Source organism: Thermobia domestica, chromosome 2 (genome assembly GCF_964235325.1).
Source record: "Thermobia domestica chromosome 2, izTheDome1.hap1.1, whole genome shotgun sequence".
In the NCBI taxonomy this organism is placed as follows: Eukaryota; Metazoa; Arthropoda; class Insecta; order Zygentoma; family Lepismatidae; genus Thermobia; species Thermobia domestica.
In genome coordinates, this window is record NC_137455.1 from 265,460,636 (window position 1) to 265,482,764 (window position 22,129).

A 22,129-nucleotide genomic window follows, 5' to 3' on the forward strand; every position below is an offset into this window, starting at 1 on the left:
AGTACTCCAGCTAAGGCCATGATGCCCTTGGTCGCACACTACGGAACTGGTCGTTTTTTATGACCCTCGCAGAAAGCTTTCTTGCAGTTTTGTTGTAGAATCGCGTCAAATAGCGTGGCTATGTTGTAGTTGGCACCTGTGTAACTTACGTGTGTTACACGTGGTCTAATGCTCTGGTATTACGTGTGGCAGTGCTGTATAACGGGATATTAAATACTGTATTCAACAGTAGATGGTTGTGTCCAGGTGTTCACGGTCGTGTAAAAGTATAGACGTTTGCATTCAAGCAAAATTGATGGCTTTTGTTTGTCCGTACATGCACAATGGCAGATTAGTCTGTCGACGAGCTAGCAGATTTGCACTTCATTTATGATGTAACGAGTAATAGCCGAGAGGCGAGGCGTTTGTATCGTAACCGTTTCCCTTAAAGGAAAGTACATTTCCCTGTATTTTTCAACACCTCCATTTTCACCTTCGAGAGACAGTCTCTCTTCAATCTTCCCAAGTCGAAATTTGAACATATCTCGCCATGCGCGACAGTTGAATTCGGAGACAACGTACTGACGATGATCAAAGGTTGTCCTGAAACTGGTACATGCACTATCGGTCGGACACTGAACGCAAGACATGTGACTGAATGGAACGTCCTCCTTGAAGAAAGGATGCGCTCATTTAAATTTATATATATAAAAAATATGCTCTTACGTGAGGAATTCCCCTGTCGGATAATGTTTTGTTAATAATACCTTCAATAAAGTATCACGCACTGTGTTTTATTTTATTTATTTTTACTTCAGCATTGTGATTAGCTACAAAACGATGCAGCACATTCTTTATTTTTTCCTTCCGGTCCACATGTAACGATAAATCTAAATAAGGTCTTAGTTCCATGAAGTAATCAAAACACTGTCTTACTTATTTTAGTAGCTAACATCGTAATTGTTCCTATTGTGCATTGGAAACAGCTGCTAATGTATAGTTGACCAGCAAGCAACGAAACGAGAAAAGAAATATCTTGTTATCTTATGTTTGTTTCTTTTTAACACTTTGAAACGTGAATCCGATCGTCATTTGTAGTCATTTTTTGCTAGTCCTCTGGAACGATAAGTTCTTTCTTTGTAGTATCTTTTTATTTCAGTTATGTAGTTTCTAGAAAACAAATCTAGAGATAATGAATTATTCAGTCTTCATTTTTCGTTTGAATTTTTAGAAACTTCAAATATGTACCTTGATAAAATGAGTTCTTGTGTTCTTCACTGTTCGTAATTTTGGAAACGTCAAAAAATGTAAGTATGTAGAAATAATAATATGCTTGTGTTTTCAATTTCTTTTATTATGATTTTTAGGAACTCATAACTGTTAATATATCTAAAATGAAAATATGCTTAAACGATCAGCTTTTCATAAATTTGGTTACACAAAATTTGGCGAGGGAGAAGGGGGAGTTAAAATTGTATTGCTCTTTATTTTGTAATTTATATTAGAAACTAACTTTATCACATTCTGAGCACTATGTTGTTTCCTATGTGTTCTTACAAACATTTTTGAACACTTGTCTTAAAAAATGAAAAAAAAAAAACTTTTTTCTATTTACAACTCTAGTACCAACAATAAGTTCCATTTACTTTATTAACTCTATTCAAAACTGGTATAAATGAATCATTTATAGTTTTAACGTTAATCGCCATTAGACAGAACTCCAATAAATAGGGAGAAAGTGTTTTCTGTAATTGATTAAATATTCTGAAATATTTTCCATCTCTACCCTAATCTGTCTACTAAAACCAGAAGTGGTAGAAATCTTCAGTTTCTGGTGTCAACCTTAATTTTCGTAATGCAAAAACGGTAAGAGAGCGAAAACCGTTTTTTTTTAAATCGATTAACCGTTTCAAATAAACGTTCAATCTCGACCTTTATTTGTCTATTCAAACCGGAAGTGTTGGAAATCTGCAATTTCCAGTTTCCACTCTGGGCGTCAGAAATCTAGTGAAAAATCGATAATATCGAGAAGCAGTTTCTTGATGTGTATTCAGTATGCAAAAATATGTTCCACCTTCGAATTTATTCCTTTGGTGCAACCGGAAATTGTAGAAATCTGCTAATCACTTCCGATTTGAATATTAATCTCCATATAAAAAACAAGAACAGTAAGAGATAGTAAGAAATGAGGTTGGTTTCAGCGTCCCAAGAATAAGTCCCATCTTTGTTTATATCCATGTATTACACCTGGAAGCTCTAGGTATATTATATCCGGTTTCGGTACTAAGTTTGCACAGTTTAGAAGTCTATTTTCGTAGTGTAAAACGAAACTCACTTGTTTCAAGTCTCACCTGATATAACCGTAATTCTACCGATACTGTTATCTTGCTTCCTGCTATTCGAAAGAGCTTTTAAACCAGGTACCAACAATTAGTATCTCAAATCACCACCGTATAGCTTCATCAGTTTAATTTTCCTGTTAACCTCGAGTACTTGATTTAGGGGTAAGCTCAGCAGTTGTACTTGGCTTTTGCTGCATAATTTACATGACATACGAGGGACATTCCAAAAGTTTTGCAATATAAGAGAACTAGACGTCCTATGTACTAACCTTTTTACATGTGTTCAAAGTAATTCCCTGCAGGAGATTAATACACTTGTTTAATCTCTCCTGCCACAAGTCAAATGTCCGGCATTGAAAAATTCCATGATGACCCTTCAATTTCGTCTTCTGTGTGAAAACTACGTCCCCGCAAGTGTTTTTTAAGATTAAAGAAGAGCCAGAAGTCACACACAGCCAAATCATGAGAATAGAGGGAATATGGAAGTATTTTAACATGATGAGCCTGGAGATACTGCACTATTTGCTTTGCAGTGTGCGAGGAGGTATTCTCGTGGTGGAAGAGTAAACCTCGGATTTTCAAGGAACCAAGAACTTGGGGTAAACAGACTGCTGTGTACCAGTTTGCTGTAACCGTCTTCTGTTCTTGTAACCTAATAACTGCGACAAGAACAGTGCTTCAGAAGAACACAGCGTACATTACTTTCTTCATCGTCTGTTTTTTTATTTTATTTTGTTTTATTTTATTTACAGTAGTTGGCGTCGGGTCATCATGCATCCATAGGTTTCATCATCTGTCACAATTTTAGAAATCAGCTGGCGTCCACCTTGGTTTAACATATCCAGGGTAGGGTTTCACGAGCAATTCTGATCTCACTGCTTTCTGAAAATCAGACAATTGATGGGGTACCTACCGAGAAACTACCTTTTTCAGTTTGAGATACTCGTGTAAAATTGAGCTCCTTCGTGGCTAAGCGGTTAGCATACGCGCCTTTGACGTGAGAGACCCGGGTTCGATTCCCAGCAGGAGCTCATGTGGTTTGGATTCCACGTTAATTAGTAGGTCCCGTCTCATATAGCCTTGCTGCTGAAAGGGACGTTAAAATCAAAATCAACTCAGCTCGTGTAAAATAGTGTGCACTGACGAGGATCCAATGCCAAGTGCCTCCTTTATCATTGCATAGGTACATCTTAGATCTTTAGAGACCATGTCTTGCATAGAGTCACTAAATCCGACGTTGTTGAACATGGAGGTCTTCCTTCACGGGCTTCATTTTGCAAAGACCTCCGACCTCTTTGAAAGTCCTTGTACAGTGAGACCTGTCTATGTTGGCCATCATCGGTTCTATTGAAAAGTGGCCAACTTACAGAAAATAAGTGTGATTGGTGTATTTTTAGAATAGGATTTCTAGTATTACTTGATCGTAAAATTTTAATAAGCAATGGTACGACAGCTACTTTTAAATAATGTATATAGAGTAATCATAATATACAGCACTAAAAAAAATACTACAGTATGTTTAATATATGTACCTTCCTGAAAATTAGTCTGGCACACTTAGTTATTCGGATTGAAAACACAACAACACGAACAACCATAAAATAGAAACATATGTAGGCAGTTTATTGAAATTGATATTGTAGCACACTGAGTTATTAAGATTAAAGCAAGAAAAGCAAAATTATAAATTGAACAATTTATGTGCAATTTATATTACTTTTTTTCGACAGTGACAAATGTTTTCTGTAGATACATTTCGAAAAAAAAAAAAAATGCAAATCAGTTTTTATACAAATTTATTCATGGTGGTTCATTCTAGATGTACTTCTTTTATTCTTTTTGGCACATATGCATGTTCTAATTTTGTAGTTAACTACCTCCTGTTAATGAGCTACAAGTGTTTTCCTCGGAGCAAAATATATTTTTAGAAAATCTTAAGGTAATTCATATCTCAAAACCTCCGCTACCTTTCGACAAGCCGTCAGGTGCCAATAGTTGGCAATTGAGATGGTTAGCTTTAACCTTGAGAATTTCCCGGAATTACTAAAGGTCCCCACTGATGAAAGGAGCTGATATAGGTAATGGTTTTACCAAAACAGACAGGGTAAACAAATACGTACAACCATTTCCTGAATTCCTGTAGGTGTTTGTTCATATTCACATCTTCCTTCACCACCCCTTTATTAGGGTAGTGTTCTGCCATTGACCTCCAAGAACAAATCGTGCGAATCTATGCTTCTTTGTGTCCAGTTACAAATACAGAACATCTGCCTTTCATATGGGAATACGAAAGAGTTAAGAAAAATAACAGAACGGTATTTTGAGTGGCCAAGATACACAGGTAATTTATCATTATAGAGTAAACATTGCTTTAATGTGGCCAACTTACAAGATAGACAGGTGGCCAACTTACAAGGTAATAAGTAACGATGTCTTATGGGAAAATGCAGGTTCAAGATCAGCAGGTGGCCAACTTAGAGAGGTGGCCAAGTTCACAGGTTTTACTGTACCATCTAAACACTGTTGTATACGATGGAGCGGTATCCTCAAACGCTGACCTCAATCTTTGTTGACAGTCTTTCAAGCCAACGCGAAAATCATAGTTAATTATGGCTCGAAATGCTTCGCGTGACAGCTCCATTCCAATCACACTTTTCGTCACAAATGTCACTCGAACACAAAACTCATAGATTGGACAATGCAGTTGCGTATGTTTTCAATACTCCAGATGTGTCTCACCTGTAACGAAGAAAAAGTGAAAAATCATTGCTTTATCTCTTATAATACTTGCGTGTTGCAAAATATATAGAGTTGCCCTCGTATGTGAGAAGTGAATATTTATTTATATCAGAAAACAGGAGTCAACCAATTTTCCTGGCTGAATGGTGCTCATTGTAGCTTTGGAATTGTGTTCAAAAAAATAAAAATAAAATCTGACTAAAGCACCACTTGTAATCACTAATCTGTTTTACAGTTCCGTTATTACGAAGGGAATTCAAGTCAATCCTGGGCTTTAAAAAAAATTAAAAAAAAAAAAATATTTATTTTTCCCGCTGCTACAATTATACATTTATCCCAGCGTGCTTCGTCATAGAAAGATTTGTCAGTACGTCTGAACCATTCTAGGACCGCATGCTTCATTTGGTCGCCAACGTAAAACTGTTGACCTGCGAGGAATTCTTTGAGGGTTCCAGCAGATGGAAATCACTTGGCGGACCTTCAATTCAGTGCAGACTTCAGCTATTCTGTCCCAGTCAAAAGAGGAAAACTATTTGGAACCCAGCTTTCACTCACTTTTTGGAACAGAAAATAGCCAAAATTTATTGTACTTACTTCTCCTAACCAAAAATTAAACATCTTTGCAATATCACGACAGATTATGCGACGATTTTCAGTGTTGTTCAACGCGCTGAATGTTCCCAGGAATTACTGCTATGGACTGGGATGCATCTCGACCGCTACCCTCACTGAAAACATACGGCCTTCTTTGAAGCGTTTATTGTCTTAATGTGGCTAAATATTTCATCACTTCATTGTGACTGAAGTCTTCTGTAAATGTCAACTGGTTTATGTGCTCCTGTTCACTAGAAATTTCAACTCTACACGTTGTTCCGTGTACACGATTTCACTGTTGTCCTCCATCTTGTATAACGGTCTTCAGATAGGCGCACGATATGAGTGTCCCCTACCAATAAGAGGACACGGTTGTCAGTTCCTTCTATATGTATTACCCTCACCCTGGGGTACTTGGTTTTAAACTTAAAAAGAAAGAATAATTGAACGCCCTTCGTATAAGTGGTTGCTTCGGTCAGGTTTTATTATTATTATAGATGATTTTTGTAGGTTCAGATTTAGTGAAACTCAAAGGAGAGTGGACTGAGCCTAGAATCAGACCTGAGGCGATACAGTGCCTGCTCTCCCATTCCTCCTTCACTCCTGGTATCAGTACTCATACTTCCAGACTACCGACCTCAAGAATTTGATTTGTGGCCCTTCAAGTTGCGGACAGGTAGCATAAAAGTTAGCACACCAGCACGAAATATCGGATACCCGAATCTTATTCGCGGCTCAATCCGGCACATTTTCACTCTGGATTTTTAATAAATTGTTCTGTTTTTCGGGATGCCAAATCGGTTTAGCCAAATAGTGTACTTAGACAGGAAAGAGTACGTTTGAAACAGTATTCTTGCGGAAATGAGAAAGATCATTCTAGAATTTTCCAATAATACTTAACAAATTAACCACTAACTCGAACTCTCTCACTCTATGGAAACCAGAGGTTTAATACCGTGTTCATAAAAGCTCTCCATTGACTTCTATTCTTAACCAACTGAATCCAGTTTCTACTTTATATTTCTATTTCTGCGAGATCCATCCTAACATTGTCCTCCCATCTGCACCTAATAATCGTTTTCCGATTGGATTTCCAGTTGAAATTTTGAATGTTCCAACTTCCTTTCATTCTGACTACATGACCTACCCACCAGAGCTTCCTAGATTTCATGACCCTAACAATATTTGGTAAATCGTATAAATTATGCAGTTCCTCATTTTGAAGTTTTCGCTATTTCCCATTTCCGTTCTTCTTGGGTCCGAATATTCGTCTCTCTTTTATTCTCTGATATTTTCAGTCTACGTTCTTCTCTCGGAGTTAGCTACTATATTCCTCGCCCTTACATCACAAAAGTATGATTATGTTTTATATATTTTAAGCTTCAAATTCCTCGACAGAATTTGCAAGACAAAGGTTTTGAACAGAATAATAACGCGTTCCCTGCTTTCAGTTGACATTTAATTTCTTCTTGAATATGGTTTTGGTCTGTTAATATTGATATTAGATATTTAAAAGTATCTACTTCGTCGAAAGAATTATTTGATATTTTCACGCATCCGTAATTCACTGTATTACGATCCCAGCGAATTTCCATGTATTTAGGTTTTCCTGCGTTTACCCACGTCTCTGCAAGCATTTAATAAAATCTTTGCATTTCTTTCTATTGTCCTCTTTTCATTCCCTATCAGATTTATAGGGGGGCTCAGTGGTAGAGCGTTCACCTCCGATGCTTGGGGTCCCTCGTTCGAACCCAGCTCGCGCAAACACCGTGCTCGTGGGTTTTCTCGGAGCTCTCCCGTTTCCTCCCACTTTCTTCATTCCACCATTTAACTCATTTTTCATTATCACCGTCTCCTTTAGCCTAACCGGCATAACTGTGGGACGTTAAAGATTTCATTTCATTTCCTATCAGATTTACATCATCAGTGTATTCATAACCTGATGAATACCATTTATCTCTATGCGCTGGTTGCAATCTTTGCTTTTCCTTATAGCGTACTCTAGTACAAAGTTGAATAATAATGGCGTCAACTCGTCTCCCTGTTCCAGGCCATTTTCGACGTGAAAGCTCGTAGACAAGAATTTTCTATTCGGACTTTACTTTGTGATTCATTTAAACACATCTTAAATATTCTAACATTTTCGGTATTCCAACTTGTGTAAGAATGTTGTATACAATGTTCCCATCCTAACTGAGTCGTAAGCCTTTTTAAAATCAATAAATAATTGATGTACAGAGGTACTGTATTCTCATTTCTTTTCGAGTGTTTGTCTAACGGTAAACATCGGATCGTTAATTGATCGATTTCACCTAAATCCGTATTGACAATCTCCAATAACTTCATGTGCGTATGGAGTCAATTTTGTTAACAGAATTTTTGAGAGGATTTTATAAGATGTTGACAGAAGAGAGATGCCGCGATAATTATTACAATCAGTTTTGTGCCTTTCTTGACCACTTTTGATGCTATTATTATTATTATTATTATTATTATTATTATTATTATTATTATTCAAAAAATTAGCAAAATATTTTCTGTTGGATTCTAAACAAAGCTAGCCCAGTTTAGGTCCTACTTACGTTATAGTTCATGAGAATATTCTGATGAAAAGTCGTGCTAATTTTCGGTGATGAAGTACGGAGAGCCAGGTGAATCATTCTCGTTCTGTCAGTGCAAAATTGACGCCGAACAATCGTAGCGACACGCAGATTTTCGACATCATTACTCACAACAATGAACAGAAAACGGCTTCTTATCCAGTTTGACAACGCTCATGTCACAAGTTACCTGTGATTTACTTCATCTTCGATTGTCTGCAAATTAGTACCATATTTGAATTGACCTGTAGCTTGGAGTTGTGCCATTTGAGAGTTTTTTTTTTCTGACGCATTTCTTACGGAGGAGAGAGTTTAATTCCCTTTAAAAGATCAATACTAAATTTTTTTTAGATCTGCAAGTATGAAAACTGACTGTCCATTCCGATGGAATGTACTGCACAGAGCATGTTTCTGTTGTAAACATATGATAGAGTTTCGTGTGCTACTTGCACCTACGTTTTATACACTACTGCACATTGAGGTAGCGTACAGCTGTTGTGGTTTCATCTCTCTAGTACATCAAGGTTAGGGAGGGTTGAATTTAGACATTGTATCCTTGTATTTCTTTAAAAAAAAAAAAAAGTTATGTGGAAGAACTTTTAATCGTATTATCCATATTTATTTGGTTAATTAGTTTCATAATATTCACTACATCTATGACCTTTAGAAATGAAAACTTGATTTGCTTTCCTATGAGTATAGAATTAGGACTATGGTTGCCATTGCTACGCACTTAAATGTGCTAATCATTCTGTTACATGAGAATACATGAATTTCCTTGATCAGTGTTGTATTCAAACTCCTCTCATCCAAAGAGTTATTTAAAAATTCAGAGGTAGGGTTCTCTTGGGTTTGCCAGAATTTTTTGCAGTATAAGCTATACATAGACAGCTGTGCAAAGTTGATTAACATTTCTGAGAGGTATGTATTAAGAGTACCTCAAACTGGTATTAGGAAGCTGCACCCATCAAGAATTCTGAAGAATAAAAGTTCTTGGTTTTTTAAGGTTACTGATCTCATCCTTCAGCTGTTTTGAGCCTGCATATAAATACAAGATAATCTATAATTTGTGATAGTGAAATTTTAGTAACTCTGTCCTACCGAAGAAGACCAGTATCTATTGAAGCTACATAGGAAAAATTTAACAAGACGCAGTCACTGATAAGTTTTTATCTAATTATTTAACATGATTTAATTTCTGTCATTAAATCATCATTGACGTTCTGTATTTATCTTACCTTCAGCTGTTTACTTTTTCCTAAGTGCATGTAATTAATATAGCATTTATATTGTTTCGTTGTAGATGCCTGAACCGCGATGGGTAATTTCCATGGGAAGTTGTGCAAATGGAGGTGGCTACTACCACTATTCCTATTCTGTTGTTAGAGGCTGTGATAGAATAATCCCTGTGGATATATATGTACCTGGTAAGATTGCAACAACTATTCACTATAATTTGATTTTCATTTGGGACATATTCACCTATTCTCATATGCATTTTGCACTGTATGTTTACTACGTCTTGAAAACTGCATACCTTGAGATATATATATATCTTCAGAGTTAGTAGGCCACAAAGTAAAAGTATTATGTATTCCATTGGTTCTCAAATGGAAACTCACTGTGCTAGAAGACGTGAGAGGAGTAGATATCTGTTGTTAGACATATATTGTACTAGACCAATCTACCAAAGGAGCATACAATTTGCAGAATTTACAAAGATGGCACAACAAAGGAGGAGGGCGTATGATTTTCTGGATATTTTTGTATATAGAAAAGGGAATAAATTCCACACCCAAAATTTATTGGATAGATACGGCAGACACTCAGTAAATATATGCAAATATTGAGACATTCAAATATAACATAAACTGCATTAGGAAGTTTTTGGTAGAGCCTAATTCTTCGTACCTATGATAAAGACAAAATAACAAATATACTGTAAGATGGACAGATATGTCTTTATTTCATTCGGTTTGAAACAAATTAGAAGTTTTCAGGAAGCATTATTTTAACATTACATTAGTGCACCAAAGAACATAAAGAAAAACTTTACGTTACGAAAGTTTCGTCACTGATCTACTTTGTTCCGCAGGTGTGTGTGAATACTCATCTACATGCCGAGATACTTGTATAGGCATGACAAAACGAAACTCACATACTAAACTGAAAGAACATATTCGGAATACTAAATGCAACGATACCTTAACATCGGGACCGTCGAAACAACTAAAAGAGATGAAGCATATTGATAAAGTGAAGTTGATCCATAAATTTCATTGTTCATAGACAGGCAGTCGAGACTTTCTTCATTCTGACGCAAGATCAGGATTAAGGTCGGACATCGGTACTGTGGAATAACATCATTGACACCTTCACCATCACCACCAACCACTTGAATATGGAAAGAGATGATTATGTGGAGTAGCAAGACATTTTAATTATTTTTTTAATTAGTTTCCCTGAATCCTATCTACAAAATAATCTTCCTTATGTAATTGTTCACAATACTGACAGCTGTCAGCGAAAATTTGACTCCTAATATATTTTTTAAACATATATAATAGCTGGGAGGAGCAAAATAAGTATATTTTGAGTTTATTAATAAAGGTAACTCTTCAATCTGTTTACATTATGATGCAATTTATTTACTTCGTAGACTACTTTTGACGTGATATATGTTCATTTTATAGCCAAAAATGTCGACAAATCTATCCGTATTGCGGAAAGTATTCTTGAAGGAAAGATGCTAAGAAGCTATGTAGTAGATTCAGTAGTATAGTCCGCAAGAAGAAAAAAACCACATCGAAAGTGCGAGTAAACAAGACAGTGAGCTTCTAACCTTTTTTTCTTTAACTGTTTTAACATGTAGTAGTGTAGCACACAATAATTTAGAACACAAAACAGGGTTTTCGCCAACCTGGAAAACCTGCAAATCTGAAAGTCAGGGAATTCCACGAAAAGCTGAAAAAAGTGTCAGAGAACATTTTTTTTTTTTTTCAGAAACCATTTCTCTTTTTACCTTACCCGACTATTTGATAGAGGATATTTTATAAAATAAATATATATATAATGCATAGTTGATGAGGAGATACGAAAAAAAATACTTGCTTTTTTACCTTATAAATAGACCTGGAAACCTGTAAATCGTGACCTGGAAAATCTGCAAAAGTTAGAAAATTCGTGCTCCCCAAATAAGCAGGAACCATGCAGTAGTCTGGAAACATAAAGACGAGGAAATATATCCTTATACTAGTGTTAGGGGTGATTAGTGTGAATTTAATTTCCAGGGTGATATAAGATAGGCTCAACTCGTCCATTTCCCCAAAAAAAATGCTTTTCGAGAGATGTTACAGGCATTAGAATAAAAGACAAAATGTTGTAGAATATAGTTGTATGTGGCACTAAAGAAGTACATAAGGAAAACAATTCACTTACTAGAGAAAAGTTCCACGCTGGTACATAGCAGTAAAGAAAGAAAGAATTAAGCATTTTCGCTGACTTTTCACCAAGCTGAGTGGAGTAAGAAGTAGGAGATAGAATATTCCGGAATATAAAGCTTACTTTTTGGTCTTCTTTCTTTAAAAGAAACAAAACCTGAAACTTGAGACGAGCCTTATGTTCACATATGAGCATTTTAGGGACATTGTACTTTATTAGGAAATCTCATTTACAACTACTGTAATTTACGATAAACGTAGAAAACGAACTAGAAATACATTAAACTATAAAACATGCATTTGCCTGAGCGGCTTTTATATATGTACAAAACATACATCCAGTAAAAATTGAGAAAGCCGTTATAGGAATGAAATCCCTAGTTTCTTATGTCCTCTGTAGAGTCCCTGGAAGTGTCACTTGAAACACTGGAAGAACTTAAATTGGTGAAAGAACATGACCTGTCTACAGCCTCGTTATACATTGAATTTTCTCCGAAACCCAGACGTATCTCATGAAGGACATTACGTCTGCAGCATTTCGTGAGAAATCTGGTTAGAAATCCACATGGTTTTCCATATACCTGAAACCATTCGGCGACTTTTCTGCAAGAAGCTTCCTTTATTCTCCGTACCTTCAGTATGCAGGCAAATTGACAATCAGCCATACGTGCTTCATGTTCCCCGTGTAAAACTCGTTTTTCCCCGACAGCACCGCCTATCCTTCGAAATACTGGTTGTTAGATTCCGCGTTGTAGGCGCTGAGTGAAGATCCGTCAGGTGCATCAGTGTGTGGTAGTAAGCTCCAATTAGTGTTACATGTAGTCAGTGTGGAAAAAATGGGGCTGGCTGTTGGCATTAACCCCGTTCATATAGTTGAACTGTTAAAAGGCAAACTAAGGCGCAGATTTAATCATAAAACATCAGTTGGAGCAGAAGATGAGTCATTTGCGACATTTCTGTGCAATTTAATAATCAATGAGTACGAAAATGAATTAGAAATGATACACACATCGACACTCGACAGATGATGATGAAGAAAATGGCACGACACAGGAAGATGTGTATGATTGCTGTTCAGAACGGGAACAAGGCAATAGTCAAAGCGAATACGACATATCTCCACCACGAGAACTGAAAAGAACAGATGTTTCATCGCAGATATTGACGAGGAAATCCGGAGTATCTACAAGGATTATCATAAAGGAGGATACAACTTGTATACGAAGCTTCTGACACGACACAAGAAAATTATTCCGTTATGTAACTGGAAATCTATTTTGGATTATGGATACACGCTGTCTACGAACTCCGCTTCATTCAAAGGGAATCGGAAAATGAACCTCCAGACAGTGAAATGTGAAATCATCAGATTATTTGACGAAACACGAGAGCATGGAACATCAGTGCATTACTGGCATTTACAGTGCTGTTCTCTCCAAGCAGCAAAAGAAGTTGGCTTATCGCTTTTAAAGCGTTGCCAATTTTCATTGAAAATCTTAAGAAATAAGCAGTAATTATTTCACGAACGATTACGACCTTTTCAACAAAAAAGGACAAACAATTACATACATTTGCATCGTTTGCCTACAGCCAGTGTATGGAATTGTGACCAGAGTCAGTTTAATTATGAATTGTCATCTCGTGCTACTTTATCGAAAAGAGGGGAGAAAGACACTGTTAGAACTATTCAATGTGCAGCACGAATTACAGCTATACCATTGATGTTGCGATATTCATAGAAGGGAAACTTGCGAAGAAGTCAAACATTTGTTTTCAGGAGCCACAAGGACACTTTCGTCCCAGATGTCAGTGAATGTTTAGCAAGTATGTCCCAAAAATCTGTTTTGTCGACGCTAGCAGTAGTGGTAAAATAGCCAAAGAACATCTGAAGCATTTTTCCCAAAGTGTTCTAGCAGGAAACATGTACGAACACTCTGTATTACTTTGTGATTCATGGTCCGGTCATAAGGATGTCACTTTGCTCGCAGAGGCTATTCCCGAGGACATTGATTTGCAAATAATTCCTCCCAAGACCACCTGATATGTTCAACCACTCGATGTCGTATTTTTTTCGGCAATACAAACTTTACACCAAAAGAATCACCGACTATGTTCGCTTACTTACGCTTTGACAAGCCCCTAGTGAAGTTGGTGATAGGTGTTTCATAATGAACGTGCATTCTGTAATATATAATCAACTGCCAGCTCGAGTTTATCAGTCGATGCTTTGTTATGCCTGGTAAAAATCGGGGTATCAGGTTAAATCTCCAGTTGGAAGCTTCCAAACGTGATTGACGTAGTCTACAACTTTGGACTTGATCTTTGTGGACATGAAACTGAAGAATATACGCAGTACGCAGATATGCCTATATTAAGGTGTTCATACTGCAAACTTACTTTGTTTCGTCGTTTCATTTTAGACTCGCATGTACACTTTTGTTGATTCCTATTTGTTTTCTTAACAACATAAAGAACTTGAGTAACTACTTGTCGTGTGCAATTACTATACTTGTCATCGAGAGTTCACATACATCATACTTCATGTTGTTTTCCTGCCTCAAAACTGAATTGATGTTATTTGTTTATAGGTAGCGCTATCTGCGCAAAATAAATTTTACACGGGAATGACCCACTCTATAGTGGTCAGTGCTTACCCCTATATATATCTGCAAAGTTTTATGTTGATCCTCGAGTTTCACCGGCAGGAATGTCAATGTGAAGAAATTATCTAAGAACCATATTATATATAAACTTAATTTATTTTTTTTTTTTTTTTTCGGCAAGTAGCCTACCAGTAATGGAAGAAAATTATGACGAATGGTGTTGGTAAAGGTAGAAAGAGCGGATCCCGTTAGTAAATTAGATTCCAGTTTACTCATATTTTTGACGTAACTTTAGTTAGGGTCTACTAGCATTCTAGTCGTCCCCCCCCCCCCATTTTAACATGCCAGAGACGCCCATGCCGAGATCTATGGATTCGACACTAATCGTGGTCATTTTGGGCATTTCTTGTTCCCACCCCCAACACACACACACACATGGAGGTTGGAGTTAGATGACATTAGAAGTGTCACTATTCATCCCAGCAACCCCGAAAACTTTTGATTCAGCACTAATATGGGTCATTTTCGATTACTTTTACATACCATCCTCTTCACCCCCTAGCAGTGTCTTATCAGCACACATTTTTTTCCCCGATTGTAAGTTATATATGTATGTCAACTTGATCTTAGAAATTAGGTTACATACCGAGTTTCATTTTCCTAATACCTTGAGATATTCCATTTTTGGTATATATTTTAAACCACTTCTTCCTCTTTGAAACACCTTCCCCTTAGGGTACACTTTAAAAAGTTCTAAATAATCTACGATCACTTCAATAAAATCACTTTGAGATATGTCAAGTCAACGGTGTGGATTTGTATACCGGACAAGTAAACATTCATTTTTATATATAAGGTTCTATGTCCCGTCTACAGTGACTTCATGTCCGAAACCTTGAAATAACCGGAATTTATGCGTTAACGCAGCGTTGCATTGGTATCTAGTTACTGCAGCTTATCTACAATCCGTTATTTGTAACTAATGTGTTCTGGATTTGACTATGTGATGACTTTGTTCCGACTTGATCAGCGATAAAATCATTCCGGTTGGGCTATAGAATATTACGGTAAAAATAAATCTGTTTTAAAGTACTAAAAAAATATAAAAATGGAAGATAAGTGGTGAGCATTAGCATCAGTGAGTTGTAATATTCACATATATGCACATAGTGTGAATTCGCTTACTACTAGATGTAGCGTTTCGGAACTTTCTGTTGGTAGTGTGCTCAAATAGTCAAACAGTTACCAGAAAATAGTAAAACCATCTACACATTCACTTAAAAAAAAAAAAGAAAGTTTCTATTCTGCACTCAGTCCTTTCGTTGATTTAGACTCAGCTGATGTGGAACCCAACGATTGAATTTTGTTGAAACCCAGGATATTATGTCACATTTCGATCGTTGTCCCATGCACCTGGAAAGTGTCCACTAGTTTAGTTACAATTGCCTTCGGCTATTTGTTATGGTTTAGACAAGATCCCTTTCGGACTATCCTACTGGATAACCAGACCATGGTTAATCTTGACAAACTTTGTTCCGTCCCTGAAATTTCGAAACCATGAATGATATGTGCTATCAACTGCTTCTTTCTCATGCCCTTGCCAAATATTAAGCTGCCGCGGCCGTCTATATCGAACCTAGAAAGTGCTCTGCGTCCTCTGTCTTCCGTATAGATTTCCATTTCGTCCACGTGACTCTGTCTCAGAAGAGCTACTCGTCCACGTTCACTGTTTGTTACTACTCTATAAGGTTTCCCGTTTACTTGATTACAGATTCATGCACTGGCAGCGCCATCGTTGAATTTGATACTCAGCTATGGTGACTTCTTACAAATGCATACAAATTTTCGCACATACTCAATATTAACGTAAAATAATAAATAAATCTCCATATGATGTGACTTTAATAAAATAATAATAATCGTTATGTGTAAACAAAAAAATTGTAAGTAATGAAAAGTGTAGTCAAAAGTGATAATTCAGCCACTTAACAGCAGTTGAAATTGGCAAGTTTTTATGAATTCATTAACGTATAAATTAATACATTGCTGTTTGTGAAAAGAGCAACACCAAAGAAAGCACGGGTGATTGGAATGAAATTATACTACTTTTTAATGTTAGAACTGTACAACACTTATAACCTTAAAAGAAACCATTCTGCCGTGAAGCCTGCGCGTAGTGCAGTCAGAGCCATTACACGTCGTGGCATCGAATCAAACAGGTTCAAAATGTATTCCTGAGGGATAACTCCATGCTGCTTATATGCGAGTCCGGAAGATACCGACACTCTGTGCTTTTAAGATCGTAACAAATAAGGTGCCTATCAACCATATCCCGTACGTTTCAGGCTATCTTTCAGGCAAAGGAAACACCGATACTCGCCGTTAATGGGAGAAGGCTTGCAGATTTGGGGTACATTGCTGGACATTGATCTACTGAAATATGACTCCTGGAGTTGTCGGAAGGAAAAGTATGACTTCAAACTCTAGGGCTCTGATGTATCGATCACCGGCGAGGTTGCACTCAATGGCCTCTACTCCGTCACACATGCTGGAGCTCCCTCGTGACTATATGGTTAGTGTACCAGTCTTTGACGCGGGAGACCCAGGTTCGATTCCCGGTTTAAGCTTATGTGGTTCGGATCCTATGTTGAGCTGTTAGTCACCATCTCAAGTAGCTTTGCTGCTGGAAAGGACACTAAACCTTAATCCAACCAATCTGTTACATGTGCAGTTCGACCGTCATGACACCTGACAATGCACGCTGGTAGATTGCCCTTACTACTGTGTAATAGCGTCTAATGCATATGAGACCATCCTGTAGAACAGACTGGAGCGATACTGGCCCGCAAACATGCCTTATGCCACTCAGCACGCCAGCGACTATGTTTACGCGCCCATTGTAGCCAAAGGCATTTATGGGTCTGGGTCAATGGAAAACGACACAAAGATATGCGTGATGTCAGTTCAGCGCTCAGTAAACCCTATTGAACCAGACATCTCCACGCCCTTGACTGTACTTCCGAGTCGTGCTAACACTGGACTACGGTGTATTGTCCAACACGGCCATGTGGACAAGATGCCTATTACTCCAGAGTGTAGTCTGATTACTCGGTTCACTGTCCAGTCGTCTCTGCATACGGCTGTCTTTTGTCCATTGGTTCCACACACATGTATCACTGTCATAGCGGCATATCATGTGTGTGCGTAAATTTTGCATTACGAGAAGCCGTACCCCTTTTGAACAATATTCGTCTTTTTTTAACGTATTACGATTGGCCATCGAGGCTAAGATGGTGATGATGAAATGGATGATAATGATGGAATGAAGAAAAGTGGGGAAAAAAACGGGGGAACTTCGAGAAAACCCACCCACACGGTATTTGTTCACCACAAAGCCTACTTGGCCGAGCTGGAATCGAACCACTGGATGAGCGTTCTACCACTGAACCACTCCGGCTCCGAACATAGTCATGTGTGTATGTTGCCCTCTTAGCGTAGAAATGCTTGCTCACACGTTTACTGTTTGCATATCCACACGTACACCACCTGAGTGCTGTCTAAATCTCCACGGTATTGGCGTCGGTGAGGCCACACATATTCCATTCGGTTAAAATGGTGACCGTTCGTACGTCATACTTACTGTACAAATCCTGTTTGGACAAATATCCTTCATATGAGCATCATATCCAAGACAATAAATTTCTTTCTTATTTTTTTTTTTTTTTTCAGAGAGAGAGAGATGAGAGTAAACACTTGCTACAAATAATTTCTTAAGCAAGTAGGGCTACAGAATACAAACATTGTATATGTGTAATCTACTAATAAACATATAGAATATGTCATCTGACTTGTACGTTTTAATTCACGGATTGATAGCATTAGAGAATAGTTCATTGAACACCTTTTAGCGTGTCCTGTAAAGTTCATACCTTTCACCATCTATCCGTAGGATATAATAACTTGTAATTTATGTAGTATTTCTCACCCAATAAATAAATAAATAAATAATAAAACATTTATGTTTCAGGTTGTCCACCAACAGCTGAGGCTTTGCTGTATGGAATTCTGCAACTTCAGAAGAAAGTGAAAAGAATGAAGACACTGCAAATGTGGTATCGAAAGTAGAATTATGAGAATAAATCTGTTGAAACTTTTTTTTTTCTTAGGTAACATTGTACATAGACATTTAAAAACATGTAATTATTAACTTCTAATAAACTTTTGCTGTGTAAGATACAGTAACAAAATCTTATTTTCCTTGTAAATTAGGATAATACACTATTTAATATACAATCTGTAACCGATTACGTTTAGTCGAATATTTGCAAATCCATACCTATAAGGGTGGGAAGTTAACGTTAGTAGCGAGCATGTATTCGATAAAGACTTGGAAACAAATAACCATCAGCACTACTACTGATTTAAAGTACATCCTAGTATTTATCTTTCTGATCAATTAATAAAATTTCTGGAATACTGGTGAGAACTTACTTAAAGTTTGTCTGATTTTTTCAACTTTTTGGTGATTACTATGGTAATTGTGACAAATATTTACATATCTATACTACTTTCGAAGCGTGATATGACTATTTTAAGGTAGTAGGGTATTAGGATAAACGAGGGTAATCCCAAAAGTATTCGACCTAACAAGGGAAACGTAAAAAAATTAAGAAAAAATGTCTTTGTTTCTCAACATACGTAGTCTCCTTTTAACTCAATACACTTTTCCCAGCGATGTTTAAAAGCTTCGATGCACTGTTTATAGTGAGAACTGTCATGGTCCTCAAAATAGCCATTAATCGCAGACTCCACCTCTTTATTGTTAGTAAATCTTTTACCACCGAGTCATTTGTTCAAGTTCGCAAAGAGAAAATAATTCGAGGAGGGCTAAATATAGCGAATAAGGTGCATGAGGAAGAAAATCAAACTTACTGATTTTGGTCATCGCGATAGCGGATGTGTGAACTGGTGTATTGTCTTAATGGAACAACACTTTCTTTTATGCCAAATGTGGTCATTTTTTCGTGATTTTATCACTCTAATGCTGCAATAAGTTTGCATAATACTCACCATTGATTGATTTTCCTTTGTGAAGATAATCAACGAAAATTATCCCATATGCATTCCAAAAACTGATACTATGACCTTGCCAGCAGATGGAACTGTCTTCGCCTTCTTTGAAGCCGATTCCCCCCCTTCAGTTCATTGTTTTGACTGTTTCTTCATCTCAGGTGTGAAGTGAAGGACTCATGGTTATGAATCGCCACAAAAACTCTGTTTTCTTGCTGTGGAACATCGCGAAACACTCGATTGAAACATCCTTATGGCGTTGGTTTTGTTGCATCGTGAGCAAACGCGGTACCCCTGTCGCGCACAGCTTTCTCATGTCCAAATTTTCAGTCAATATGCGATGTACAACACTTTTTGAAGTGGCTACCGTGTCTGCTAGCTCACGCACTTTCAGTCGACAGTCATCCAATATCATTTTGTGGATCTTATTCACTATATTTGGCGTGGTCACTTCACTTGTCGACCACTGCGATGTTCGTCTTTGCAACTCGTACGGCTTCGTTTAAACTCTGCTACTCAATACTTTCTGTTGTAAACGAAGGAGCAGACTCCCTCAGAGTAGAATCTAGCTCGTCTTCGATATTAGTTGATACTAGCATCAGTTACCCGCTTCGCTAGGTTAAATTAAGAAAAAACAATAATATGTTCCGTTAGTCAGTCACTTTTTACTATTACTAAAGCCCTCTTTGATGTAGGTTAATTTTGATGATTTTTAATGTATCTTCCCTCCCCCACCGTTAAGTTACAACGTCAAAGTGGTATGACAAAACCCATCTCAGGTTCAAACTTCATCTAGGTTGTAAAGTTGATTGAGATCGTTCCGGTGGTTTAAGAGTTATTAAGTTTTCTTTATTTTTATGTATCTCCCTCCTACCTCCTCCCTTAAGTTCTACCGTCAAAGTGAAATGATCAAGAAACACCTCTGGCCTGAAGCTCACCTATATTAAAAATTTGATCAAGATTGATTGTTTGGTTCAAGAGTTATTAAGTGTTATTTATTTTTTAACCCCTCCCCCCTCCCAAGTTCTATCGTCACAGTGAATAAATACCATCCCAGGTCTGAACCTCATCTATGTTGAAAATTTTATCGAGATCGGTCGGGTGGTTCAAGAGTGACGAAGTCACGAAGACTTTCATTTATATATATATATATATATATATATACCACCCCCTCTCCTCCGTTTTTCTGTCAGTTATATGACAAAAATTATCCCAGGTCCTAACGTCTAACACCATCTACGCTGAAAATTTGATCGAGATCAGTTGGGTAGTTTAAGAGTTGTTTTATTTATTTTTGTATATAAATATTCCCTCCCCCTAGGTTCTAGCATCAAAGTGAAAATATAAAAATAAACTTTCCAGGCCCGAACCTCATCTATGTTGAAAATTTGATCTAGATCGGTCAGGTGGTTGAAGAGTAAATAAGTTTTATTTATTTTTATAGATCTCTTGCCTAAGTTCTACCGTAAAAGTGATATGATAAAATCCACCCCAGACCTGAACATCATCTATGTTGAAAATTTGGTTAAGTTTGGTGGGGTGGTTTAAGCGTGATAAAGTCACAAAGATACTCACTTTTTTTTTCTAACATATATCTCTTTTCCCCCCTACGTTGCACGGTAAAAGTGAAATGGCGAAAACATCCCAGGCCCGAACCTTATATATGTTGTAGGTTTGATCAAGATCGGTCGAATGGTTCAAGAGTTATTCAGTTTTATTAATTTTAATATACTTCCCCCTCCTCTCCCCCATCCTAAGATCAACCGCCAAAGTGAACTGACAAAAAACTTTCCAGGTTAGCTCATGTATATTGAAAATTTGATTGAGATGGATCGGGTGGTTCAAGAGTTATTACCTCACGAACATAGTCACTTTTATTTTTATGTATATTGATTTTAGTACGCTCGTATATCTCACGCTTCCCTGCGTTGCTCCGTCAAAGTGAAATGATAAGAAACACCCCAGGCACAAACTTCATCTATGTTGAAAATTTGATCGAGATTGGTCATTTGGTTCAATAGTTATCAAGTTTTATTTATTTTTTTTATAATTCCCCCTCCTCCCCTAAGCTCTACCGTCAAAATGAAATGATAAAATCACTCCCAGGCCAGAACCGCTTCTACGTCAAAAATTTGATCGAGATCGATCGGGCGGTTGAAGAGATTAAGTCACAAACATGATCACTTTCAATTTTATATAGATTGTATCACATAACGATGTTTTTTTTTCTTCTTTCTTTCTTCCTTTCATATTTACAAATTCACTAAAAGGTTATTAACCCTTTCACAGAGGAAGTCGACTTTTGTCGACAGAACCAAATTTCCTTAACATGCGAATGTCGACGATAGTCGACGTGTTAAAATTTGTTTGTCCGTATCTTGGCTTTGTCGAGAGTAGTCGCCAAAGTTGTACCGTTCATTTTTGTTTGTGTTCTATTGTTTTCGATAAACAATAGAAATCACACAGAAAACCTTTGGCGACTATAATCGACAAACCCAAGATACAGACAAATTTTAACACGTCGACTATAATCGACATTCGCAGGTTAGGGAAATTTTTTTCCGTCGCCTTCCACAGTGAAAGGGTTAATGGTTAACAAACAAATCCTAACAACGCAGCGTCTTCAAACTTCAAATTTAAACTATAAGATTGGTACTTTCGACCACAGTAATATTTTTCAAACAATAACCGTCATCTATACGTCAAGTCTGATACTATTTGGACTACCCTCGTAGATAGCATTCCATTGGTAACAAGGGGTA

The 22,129-nt window shown here is 37.1% G+C and overlaps 1 protein-coding gene across 2 annotated transcripts in view; it reads left to right on the plus strand.

The window, feature by feature from the left end:
- LOC145678471 (NADH-quinone oxidoreductase subunit B 2-like) overlaps window positions 1-18,535 on the plus strand; it is a 63,568-nt gene extending 45,033 nt beyond the window's left edge. For both annotated transcript variants that reach the window (XM_081748647.1, XM_081748648.1), the window contains exons 5-6: window positions 9,558-9,681; window positions 18,325-18,535. In XM_081748647.1, the coding sequence (XP_081604773.1) occupies window positions 9,558-9,681; window positions 18,325-18,422 (222 nt within the window). In that variant the 3' untranslated portion in view covers window positions 18,423-18,535. The remainder of the gene's footprint in view (window positions 1-9,557; window positions 9,682-18,324) is intronic.
- The last annotated feature ends 3,594 nt before the right edge of the window (window positions 18,536-22,129 follow it).